Genomic DNA, 11,783 nt, shown 5'->3' with positions numbered 1-11,783 from the left:
GGGAGCTTTCAGCCATGAAATCTCAGGGTGCTCTGTCACACAGCAGTAGACAATGGGGACACGGAGTTAATTTTAAGGCCACATGGCCAGCCCCACCTGGGCTACCCTCCCCAGGGCCACAGTCCAGGGAGCAGGCCAGGTCAGGGCCCAGTTGCCCGACCCTAGCATGTGCGCCTGCCCCTGGGTGGTGGCAGCGACCGCATCTGGAGGGGGTCTTGGGATCCACACCCAAGAAAGTGTGGGGCGGGACTTCTCGTGGGCGGGAACAGCAGCTGGCTCCTGAGGTGGAGGAGGGACAGCCCCAGAGATGGGGAGAGGCAGCTCCTCCCGGTGGGGCAGGTGGGGCAGGTGGACAGTCCAGCTGGAGCCAACTCCTCTCAGCCCCCAGGAACCGGGAGGGGAGGGCCTGGCTCTGCCTAGGCCCTGGCCCCTCCCCCAGCCCCCACTCAGGCTCCTCTGGCCAGGCCCTCTTTCCATCGCTCGCTCTCCTCTCACCCGGGGCTCCCTAGAGGAGTGTATGCTCTCCCCAGCCACCCCCCTCAACGTCCACTCAGTGACCGTGCGCGCAGCCCCAAGTCCACCTCTTCTCTCCTCCTCTCGCTGGCTCCACTAGGCAGCTATGACCGCCAGCTTCTCTCTTCAGGGCTTAGTCGCCCTTTCCCTCGAGGACTGTCCCCACCCCTTAATGACCAATCTTGTAATGTGCTCAACCGCGGTGGGGGAGGCATCCTCTCGGCTCATCCCCACGCCCCCCCACCCCCACCCCGCAAGCTGCACCGCGCAGCGATCTCTCTCCCAACTAAGTTCCAGCGATCACCTCTCAGGCCCGTCCCCTCCAGTCGTGCCCGCCCAGCCCGGCCGCACACTCGGCTGGCCCCCACCCTGCCGCGGGGTCCATTTGGCGAGCCCCCGCCCTGCTCACACCCTGCGCGGCTCCGGGAGCGCCCCGCAACCACCAGCGCCCCACCTGCAGGCAGGTGCTACCTGCGCGCTGGGCCCGCTGGTTTCCGCCGAGCCGCCCGTCCCGTCCCGCCCCGCGCGCACTGGGCATGCCCAGAGCCCGGTCACGCGCCCGCCCGCTCTAGTCCCGCGCGGACCCTGCCCGCGTCCGCCCCGGGCCCGGCTGCCCCGCGCGCCGCCATGGAGCACATCGAGGGGGCGGCCGTGGGCCGCTGCGCAGCCTCGCCCTACCTGCAGCCGCTCACGCTGCACTACCGCCAGGTGAGCCCGCCCGCCCGCCTGCCGCGCCTGCCGCGCCTGCCGCGCCTTCCGCGGCCTTCACCCGGCTCGGGAGCCCCGCCCCCGGCCCGGGCCCCGGAGCTTCGTCCCGGACTCCGGAGACCCGCCCACCCGCCCCTCGGCCCGTCCCTCGGCCCGCCCACTGCCTTGTGGTCCCGCCCCGCGGGGCCCCGCCTCCCCTCTGAGCGCTCTGCGGGTGGGGCCAGGTTGGAAAACCTGTGGAACGCCCGAGTCGGGGAGGGTCCGGGAAGGGACCTCTCCGGGAGAAGGGAGACCGCTCATTCTCCCAAGGAGGTTTTACTGGACCTTGGCCCTTTTTGCGATGGGACGAATTGGGCGGCCCCGAGATCAGGGAAAGCTCCCTGGAGGTGGTGGTCTCCATTCTGGGCAGCGGAAGAAGGAGAGTGGAGGGAGGAGGCTGGAGAGAGAGCCGCTGAGCACTGCAGAGCCTCTCTAGGTGGGCTTCCTCCCGAGGGTACCTCCTACTGGCAGGCTGGCTCCCAGGGCGTCACCTCCTCCTGCCCGTCGCTGGGAGGTGCGTGCATATAGCAGGCTAACAGGGAACAGTTGTTGGTGAAGAAGCGGCTCTTCCACTTCGGGCCCAGACCTTCTACTAGCGGCTCCACCTGCCCCCGCGCGTGGTGTCCTGCTGGAGTTCCTCCGCGCCATCCAGGAGGAGACTGCTCCCGCCACGCCTGATGCGCCCCTCCATGCCCCCGCAGTCAGTACAGGTGGTCCAGGACTTTGGTTCCCTTGGGCTGCGGCATCCCGTTTCCCCTTCCTCCCTAGACCCCTTCCTCTCGCCAATGCATGGAGCCCTCTTGGCCTCCAGTCTGAGGGAAGCTGAACCCCCACTCTCCTTGTTGCTGTACCCCTGTTGGCTCCAGGGGCCAGGGAATTCCTGTCCCCGGCGTGGACCCAAGTTGGCAGCGCTGGCCTAGGGCAGAAGCCAGGGTCAGCTGAGGGGCAGAGTGTAGGGACGTGGAGGTCGCTGCCCTTGCCCTGGTGCTGGCCTGGGGCGGGGATGCCCGCATTGGTTGCATATCCTCCAGGCGCTGGGCCTCTGGGGCAGCAGGTGGGCACCCAGCGGTCCAGGTGTGTGGCTACTCTGGCCCTCGGCCGCGGCACTCTTCCCCACTCCCTGTGAGGTGCAGATGGGTCCTGGCACCCGAAGCTCTGCTCCTGCAGGCGGCGGGCTGTGGTGGGCACGGGCTGGAGGGCAGGCCAGCAATCCTTCGGGGCTGCGGGTCACTGGACAGGGCAGTGCATACCACCAAGGGCCATCTGCAGCTTTGGGCCGTTAGCAACCTGTGGCCAGGGGAGATAAGGTGGATGGACAGACAGACCGACAGTAGGCAGGATGCCCCTTTGGCTCTGAGGTCTGGGGTCTTGGGTCTGTTTTGCACTGCAGTCCTGTTCCTTCCTCCCAGGGCCCGGAGGATGAGCCAGGCCCGGGGCCTGACCAGCTGGGCGGGGGTCCTTTTGGAGGGGCTGTCTGGGCCTCAGTGGGCCTCTCTGGACCTTCCCTTGTGCCCCGCCTTGGCTGGAGCTAAAGGTCTGACAGATGTTTTGATTGTGAGCTGAGAGGGTCTCTAAAACTCACACAGGGTGACATGCACCCTGAGGGAGACGGGGACACAGCAGGCACGTGACATACTGGGGGGTCAGGCTTCCCTGGAGCCTGTCCGGGTGGGAGGCTGGCCCTGGGGTGACCGGGTTGCAGGCAGGCCCAGGCCTGCCTCTCGAAGGTGGCGCTTCACAACAGCCTCCCAGGCAGCCCGGCCTGCACACCACAGGATGTTGGCTCCCCCTCCACCTTGGAAACCGAGGCTGCTGGCCATCCAGGATGCCTCTGTCTCCCGGCCAGGCTCAGACCAATTTTCCCAGCTTCCCTCAGACTAACATGTGGGCCTCTGGGTGTCAGGTTCCATTGCCTGGAATGCCTTTTCTTCTCTTCTGTGGGGCCCGGAGCAGTGTCACCTCCTCTAGGAAGTCCTCACAGAGTCTGTGCCTTAGTGTCCTCCCTTTTCTGCAGCCCTGGCTGCACTCTGTGTCTCAGGTTCTCAGGTCCACGCCCATTTCATGGCTTGAACGGGGCCCCACGTGTGGGCCAGGAGCTCGCCAGGGCCGCAGGGCTGACCCAGGGGCTGAGGGGCAGGTAGGCTGAGCATGCTGGCGATGGACAGTCAGAGGGCAGGGCTCCAGGGCCGTGCGGCCAGCCTCATCTTCAGAGACCCCTTGGGGAGGGGTCGGGGCCAGGTGGAGTAGCCCGGAGAGTGGGAGCCCGCCTCCAACAGTGGTGTCCCGCTGGCAGGATTCTGACCCCTCCTACCCACTGCCTGCTGGAACGTCCTTAGTGTCAGTCTGGCTGCCCCAATAGTCCCCGTCCAGGCCTCTGCCCCGCACTGCCTTTCATCCGATGAATGCTGCCTGAAGCCCTGGGAGCCCAAGGCAACAGGGCGCCCAGCGTGGAGGAGCAGGATGTCAGGGGAAGTGACCCAACAGCAGGACCACAGGATGCAGCAGAGACAGCCCAAGACAGAAAGTGGGCTGGGGAAGGGGTTACCCCACTGTCCAGTTGGCATCACTGAGTCACCGGGTCCCGCGGTGTGGTCTCCCCGGCTCAGGCGCGCCCTTCTCCAGCTGCTCCTGGAGCTGGTGCCCTCTGGGGAGGCCTGCCCGCCCGTCCTGCCCTCCCCTCTCCCTTTGTCCAGTGGCCCAGGGGAGCTTCAGCAGTGAAAACCTGATGTTTGCTTTACTTGCTTGGGACCCCCTGCCCTGACTGTGAGGATGAGTCGTGCCCACCCTACCCCCGTACCCCCAGGGTCCTTCCCACACTTGGTGACGGTGTACATTTCTTTGCATCTCCCGGTGCTCACCCTGTGCTGGGTGGTGGCTCGTTGCTGTGCCTGGGACACCTTCCCACCCTTTGCCCTGGTTTTCTGCCTCCCTCTTGAGAGCATCAGGCTGTCCTTGACCTCCCTGGCCAGCCTGGGCGCCCCCCTCCCCTCACCTGCTGCAGCTCCTGGCTTCTGACGGCCCCAGGCCCTGACTGGGTCTCCCCGGGAGGAGCCGGTGTGGCAGAGCTGAGTGGCATTTTCAGCTCCCTGGGGCACCTCCGCCTGTGCTGGCAGCCCTTCAGCCCACCCTGACCACTGCCTTGCCTCTTTCAGAATGGCACCCAGAAGTCATGGGACTTCATGAAGACCCACGACAGGTGAGGGCCCAGCCTGGCTGGCCCCTGGGGAGACTGGGGCCCAGGGGCACAGAGCCCCACCTTGCACCTGCATTCTGAGTGTCCCCACTCCCTGTCCTCTCACTGAGGGGTCTGCCCAAGGCCTGGAGACTGGGCTAGGTCCCAGCCCAGGCCTCCTGGACCATGATGGTGGGCAGGCCCTCTTGGAACTTAGGCCATCCAGGTGCCTGTGACCCCGAGCATCGAGAGTGTGGCCAGATGGCAACGTGGATTCAGGAGTGTGGCTGGCAGCCTCTGGCCAACAAGGGCCACATGTCCCATCAGTCACCTATCCTCAGCTGCTGCCACCCCCGGCCTGCCCAGCTGCCCGAAATGTCCTCCACCCTCCCCAACCCCATCCTACCAGCTGGAGTACAGTCGGCCTGGGTCCTAGTCTGACTGTGTAACCCTTATGCCCTCTGACCTCACTGGGGCCTCAGTCTCCCCATCTGAGCAAGGGGCCCAACATTCCTGGGCTGTTGAGGAGAGGAAGTGGGCTAGGCGGACCGGGCCCAGGAGGCCGGCAGCCGGGGCCCCCAGGGAGGTGAGGTGATGGGTTGCTTCTGTGCTGAGCTCAGCCCTCACTTCGCAGTGTGACCATTCTCATGTTCAACTCTTCTCGGAGGAGCCTGGTGTTGGTGAAACAGTTCCGACCAGGTGAGGCGGCCAGAGTGAGGTGTGGGGGAAGGGACACCTGCAGAGTCACCTTCAGGCCCCTGTGGTCCTCGGGTCAGAATGCAGATGCAGGGGGAGAGCTCTAGAGGAAACTGGGGCCTGGCCAGGGGGTCTGGCCCAGAGTGGGTCACCTAGAGGTGGCCACCACACAGGTGTGACCATGGTCTGCCCTCCTCGCAACCAGCTGTGTATGCCGGTGAGGTGGAGCGCCTCTTCCCAGGGTCCCTGGCTGCCGTGGACCAGGACGGGCCCCAGGAGCTGCAGGTGGCACTGCCTGGCTCGGCAGGGGTGACGTATGAGCTGTGTGCTGGCCTCGTGGACCAACCTGGGCTCTCGCTGGAGGAAGTGGCCTGCAAGGAAGCTTGGGAGGAGTGCGGCTACCAGCTGACCCCCTCTGACCTGCGCCGGGTTGCTACGTACAAGTGAGTGGGGCTGGGCATCCTGCCGTCTGTGCAGCCCAGGGTGATGGGGCAGGCTTCCTGGGAGGGAGTGAGCACCCCATCCCCAGGGATGTGCAAGCAGGGTGATTCCTCCTTGTTGTTCAGTGTGGGGCTGGGAGAGGGTTGGATGCACTTCAGATTGTGATGCAGGCCGGAACCTGGGGCTCTCGGGGCACTTTTGCAGCATGCCCGGCCCCATGCCCCCACCTAGCCGCGTGGGGCTGGGTCCTGGTGGCAGCTGCTGCTAACAGATGCCTCTGCTTCCTGTGGGATTAAGCACCGGGCGCTGGGGGTGGGGTGAGTCACAGATCTGCTCTAAAGGTGGCTCAGGGTTGGGGCTGGGGGCTCCGGCACTCCCGGGGATGGGGGACGAGTGTGGCCTGAAGCCTGGACTTCAGGGCCTGCCCCCACCAAGCCCAGGTGCCCAACTGCCACTCACTCTCCCCACGAGGCTCGCAGCTGGGGCCGTCTTCCCAGGACAGGGTGTTGGGGTGAAGTCCCCCTTGCCCTTGGGATGCTGCAGTGGGTCCCCAACCCCAGTGAAATCCAGCAGGACCAGGGTCTCGCAGGGTCTCACAGTGTCCCCCCAACACTGAGCACCAGCTCCTGGCCGCCTTCTCCAGAGACAGAGGGGGCCTTGGAGAGTCTGCCTTCTCTCGGTGCAGCACAGGGGCCACTCAGTGCTGGGCCTGGGGCTCCCTGCCTCAGCAATGCCCAGGCCTTTTCCAGGTGTCCTCAGCCTCGGGGTGGGTTTCAGTCCTGGGAAGGAGGTGGGCCAGGGTCTGGGGCCTCTATATCACATGTGGCATTTCCACACCAAAGGGCCAGACATCATGATGCGAGGGCCCTCAGTTATCTGCAGGCGTCCTTTGTGTGGCCAGCTAGTGGCCGCTTGGCCCCTGAGCCTTCTGGCTTGAGGTGCAGGGGGCAGGAAGAATCCATGGGGTTTGACCTGGGGCAGGGGGTGAGCTAGTGGGCAGGCAAGGAGGAAGGCAGGTGGAGGGTTGGGTCCCCCCGAGGTGAGTCCTGGCAGAAGGGCTGCCTGCCAAAGACTCGGGGGTGACGGGACGAGCAGCCCCGGCTGCAGTGGTTCCACAAGCAGGGCCTCGGGGCTACAGCCTGATCCTGAGGGCACTGGGGAGCCAAGGAAGGTTCTAGACAGGGAACAGCGGCTCAGACTGCGTTTTAGAGGTGAGGGCGCTGTGGGGAAGCTGGAGTGGAGGTCAGGAAGCCTGACTCTCTCCGGGATCCTGACTGCGGGCTGGACCAGCAGCACTGCTCGTGCTGCCCTGTAGGAGAGCCCATCTCTTCCTTCAGTGGCCTCCGAGGTGAGCCAGGCCACTCATCTGCCAGTCCTAGGTGACAAGGCCCAGGTGCTGGTGTGAGGTCACCTCACAAAGGACGTGTCTGAATGAAGAGGGAGAGGCCTGGCTGGGCACGTTCTTCTCAGCGCCTGCCTCCTTCACAAGCCGGAGGAAACTAGGCCTGGAAACCCCACAGACTAGCCGCTTCCATCAAAGGCACAGGCTGTGGCCGCCGGCGGAAATGGGCCATCAGGAAGGGTCTGAGGGAGATTAAGGGGCTGGAGGGCAGAGGAAGCAGCTGGGTGAGGTCAGTCTGTGTGGGGGCCCCGCCTGCGGGTGGGGGGCTTGGGGGGAGGGGGATGGAAGCCCCTTTGGTTCCGCGCCTTGCCTGTGTGCTGGGCGCATCTCCAAGGGGGACTCCCACCCAGCAGGCTTCGGCTGGCCTCAGCCAAACTCCTGGGAACCCAGGGTCTCACTTACCCCTAGACATCCCCCCAGACACCCCCTGGTTCCTTTCCCTTCCTGGTCTGGAATCCATACTGGCCCCTCCGTCACCCTGCTCTCACGGTGACAGTTGCCACGGCTGCCCACTCTTGCCTTCCACTGGTGCCAGTCTGGGCCACTGCCCTCTGCCTGGTGTCTGTCCCCTCCTGGTGGCCAGCAGCCCCCTCCTGGCCACCACCCACTGAGGGAGGGGACTCCTTTATACCCTTGTCCAGCCTAAGAACCATGGGCCTCGTCCTGAGGGCCTCACCCCAATCCTGCCCCCCACCTCCATGAGCCCCAGCCCCTCGCCCAGCCTGGTAGTGATGTCCTGCAGGTGTCAGTGGGGGGAGGTCTCACAGGCCCAGGCCACGTGGGCTTCCTGCCGGTCTGGAGCCCTGGGTGTCAGTCTGGGCCCACTGTGAGGAGAGGCCCTGGCTGAGGTCCCAGAGCGAGCCAAGGGGCAGGGCCTGAGCGAGCGTCTGTGCTGCAGACTAGCCCGTCAGAGAAGTCACGGCTTTCAGCAGCCTGTGTTTACAGCCTCACGGTGGGTGCGGGGCGGCAGTCCACTGGCTGGGGCCCTGGGTCCCCCCACCGCTCAGCGTCTCACTGCGCTGCGGTCAGGCATCGGCTGGGCCTGAGGTCTAGCCTGGGGCTCAGGGCCACCCTCCTAGCTCATGCAGTTGTGGCAGAATCCAGCTCCTCGTGGCTGTGTGACTGAGGGCCCCATTTCTGGCTGGCTGTTAGCCAGGGACCATGGTCAGCTCCCAGAGGCCGCCCCAGGCCCTGGCCACGTGGCCCTTCCACTGCACGGTGGCTGCTTTATCTTCAGAATAGCAGGATAGCATCTGTCTCTGTCTGATTTTTTCCATTTCTGACCTCCAAACCTTCAAAGAAGAGCTCACCTGATTAGGCCAGGCCCATCCAGGATCATCTCCCTTTTGACGAACTTGAAGTCACCTGATTAGGGCCCTTAACTACATCTGCAGGATTTCCCACCTTCATCACCTGACCTCTCCTGATCATGTTGGGAACCTAATCATGTTGGGAAGTCATATCCAACACATTACCAGATTTCCCCCACACTCCAGGGGAGGGGATTACCTGGGGTGGGTACACTGGGGTGGGGGTCAGAGAGGGCAGTGGGGGTGTGTCCTGAAGGGGTGGGATGGGAAGGGCTGTGGGAGGGGCAGGGGTGGCCGGCAGGGCCTGTGTGGATGCCTTCAGCTGATGCTGTCTCCTTCCGTAGGTCTGGCGTGGGACTGACCGGCTCCAGCCAGACCATGTTCTATGCAGAGGTGACAGATGCCCAGCAGGGTGGCCCAGGCGGGGGCCTGGCCGAGGAGGGTGAGCTCATTGAGGTTGTGCACCTGCCCCTGGACGGCGCCCGGGCCTTTGCGGACAACCCAGATGTTCCCAAGACCCTTGGTGTCATCTTTGGTATCTCGTGGTTTCTTAGCTGCGTGGCCCCTGGCCTGGGTCCCCAGTGAGCCTCTAAGGGGTCTGCATGGGGCTGGTCTGGCCACCTGCCCTGCTGACCCAATAAAGGCTGGTGTAGCTCTAGCCTGTGTTCTCTGACCTCGCGTGGTGGCCGGGGCAGGCTGGGAGGCAGGGATGGTAGGGTCTCCGTGAGAACCCCCAGCTCCACCAGAGCAGAAGCCTGGGCTGCGGGCCACGCAGGGAGCTATTGCGGCTGGCAGAGTGTCGCCTCTGGGGGCAGGAGAGGTTGGGGACTCACTCAGGCCCAGTGCTCAGGGCCCATTGGGCACTGGGCCACGGACAGAGCTATGGCCACGGTAGTGGCGGCTGAGCTAGCCGTGTCAGGAGCAGGTGCAGACCGCACCACAGGGTGTGTGCTCCTCGCTTCTGGGCAGAGGAGGGGTCCCCACCCTGACCAGGGCTGGGCCAGCACCCTTAGTAGCCCCTGTGCCCCCGAGTGTTGGTGTTGGGGTGTCACCCCGCCCACTGGACTTCATGCGGTGTAGCCCTGCACACTGTCCTGTCATGGGGGTCAGGGACTGCGTGAGCTGCCCTCCATGACCCTTGAGCATCTGGGGTCACAGGAGGGCTGAGTGCCGACTCAGCCAGGCACCCAGTAAGATCTCTCCATCCAGCGGGTGGGCTGGAGCCCACTGTGAGGAGTATGTGCTGGTCACCATGGCTGTGGGCACTTGTGGGTGCTGCTGGGCCATCCATTAGGGATGGGGGCCTAGCCTGAGGGCCAGTGAGGCTTCCTAGAGGGTAGGCCGGCCTGATGCTTTTTGAGGGTGGTGACCTGGCCTGGCCCCTCCCCAGAGCCCTCCAAATCCTCCAGTCGGCCCCTTGGGTGATGCCCTCAGGGATGAGATGGGGGCAGCCTGGGTCATGACCCACTGTTCCTGGGGAGGGCAAGGTGTCCAGGAGATGCTGCCCTGAGAGCAGGTGGGGACACCTCACCAGAACTGAGGTCCCCTTGCCCCACCCCAGGCAGGCAGGTGTTTGCTTTCCTTCCTGCTGGCCAAGGAATGCTTGTGGCTGAGCCCAGTGGGGAGGGGCACGGTGCCCACAGCCCCTGAGCCTGGCCTTTGAGGCTGCCCAAGGCAGCTGTGCCCAGGGGGCCCATTTGAGCAGCACCACCTGTATGCAAATGCCGGCTGTGACCCAGGTGCGGCCACCCAGGTAGGGCCTCCTGGGAGCCCAGCCAGGTGAGTGACTGCTGTGTGGGGGATGTGTCCAAGGGCCGCAGGGCTGGCGGGCTGCTGTGGGGTCCTGAGCAACCCAGCTCCGGCCTGTCCAGAGGAGGCCTAGTGGGCTGCCCTGGGCCCTGGGCCATCTGGAGAATTCCCAGGACAGGGGCTCTGCCCTGCCTAGAGCTGCCCCCCTGCCTCCCTCTTGCAGCCTGCCTGATGCCCACATCCTGAGCTCCCCTGGCCTCCTAGGCTGGCCTGCAGGCACTGCCCGCTGCCTCAGAGGGGCCTCTGGTGGGTACTGCGTGGGGCTGGGGTCTGCTCTGGGGAGCAAGGCAGGGCAGGAGGCAGGGGACAGAGCCCTTGGACTTGGGTGCAGTCCAGCCCCTCACTCGGCTCTGCAGCCTGATGGGCAGGTCAGCAGGCACCACCGCTAGGCCTAATGGAACTGGCATCAATTTCCCGGCATTGGAGGGGGGGCTGTAACCGGAAACTCCCCTCCCTAGCCACTATATTTAGCACCGCAGCACACGGGCGGAAGCGCAGCTCACTCCTGAGCCCAGCTGGCTCTGTCCAAACACCGGGCCGCCTGCACCCCAGCCTGGTCCCGAAGCCCCTGGCGGGGCTAAGCAGCCCCACCTTGCCTGTGTCTTGTCCAGCCTGAGTTCAGCACCTGCCCCAGAACGTGCCGGGAGAGCCCCCGCTGCTGGGGGGCTGGGAGAGGGAGCCCTCAGGCTGGGGGCGGGCGAAGCCGGGAGACTGAGGGGCGGTGTGGCCCAGTGGGCCCCAGAACAATGATGATGGTCCTTCTGGAAGAGGCAGCCTGGTCCAGCAAGGGTGGAGGCAAGAGCCCTGGCTGCCACCGGATCTCCAGCCCTCTGGCCCAAGGGCTACAGAAATCTCTGCAGGAGGGGACCCCAGGAGGGAGGACCCCCTTCTCCCAGCAGCCCCGGCTCCTGTCCCTTCCCTCAAGCGGCCAGCTTCCTGACTTGACCCTCTTCTGGGTCCATTCGGTCCCAGCTGTGGCTCCTAAGAGGTGGGAGGGGTAAGGGGACCATGAACAGGAGGGGGTACCTGTGCACTGCAGGGCGGCACCTAGGCAGGGATGCAGGGAGCCTGTCCTCCTCTCCGAAGGGCCTGATTGGAGGCACAAGGGGCCAAGCCAAAGCAGGGCTGCTTAGCGGGAAGGGCCCCAGGCTGCATCCTCTGGCAGGTTGAGCTGGCATCTTGAGGTGGGGTGACCGTCTCTCCCTGGTGCCTTCATGCCGAGACAGCTCTGAGCAGGGAAAGAGCCTTGGCTGAAATGCAGTAGCTTCTAGAGCCGGCGGCACAGCGAGCCCAGCGTCTGCCACGCCGCCTGCGAGCTAGTCCAGGCCGCCCCCCCCCACAGCTGGCCACGAGCAGGAAGCCTCGGAGGTGGACAAGGGAGGGGCACATGGGGGCCTGTTAACCGGAAGCTGCCTCTTACTCGTGCTGGAATTCCCCCCTCCTCAGCCTTCACCATGGCCAGGCCCTGGCCCGGCCACTGGCCCCTCTCATTCATATGATGGCGGTGGCTGCCTATGGCCACCCTGTCCCGACCTTGCCCCTGCTGCCCCTCCCCCTGCAGCCAGTGATCTTTGTGACAATGGAAGTCACCAACGCACAGCCCAACCCAGCTCAGCTGCTTTCTGTAACTTCCCGGCAGTCTTAGTAGGAAGACTTTAGTCAGGCAGGCCCAGTGCAGCAGCACTGACCACCA

General features: G+C 65.1%; 1 protein-coding gene across 1 annotated transcript; it reads left to right on the top strand.

Annotated features, from left to right (window-relative positions):
• The first annotated feature begins 890 nt into the window (after window positions 1-890).
• On the top strand, window positions 891-8,939 carry NUDT14 (nudix hydrolase 14). The gene is made up of 5 exons (XM_031674872.2): window positions 891-1,221; window positions 4,413-4,456; window positions 5,067-5,131; window positions 5,334-5,571; window positions 8,626-8,939. The coding sequence occupies exons 1-5, from the start codon at window positions 1,141-1,143 to the stop codon at window positions 8,864-8,866; spliced, it is 669 nt and encodes a 222-aa protein (XP_031530732.1). The 5' UTR covers window positions 891-1,140; the 3' UTR covers window positions 8,867-8,939.
• The last annotated feature ends 2,844 nt before the right edge of the window (window positions 8,940-11,783 follow it).

The sequence above is a fragment of the Vicugna pacos genome, chromosome 6, assembly GCF_048564905.1.
Source record: "Vicugna pacos chromosome 6, VicPac4, whole genome shotgun sequence".
NCBI lineage: Eukaryota > Metazoa > Chordata > Mammalia > Artiodactyla > Camelidae > Vicugna > Vicugna pacos.
The sequence above is the reverse complement of the archived record's forward strand: the minus strand, read 5'-3'. Positions and strand labels throughout refer to the sequence as shown.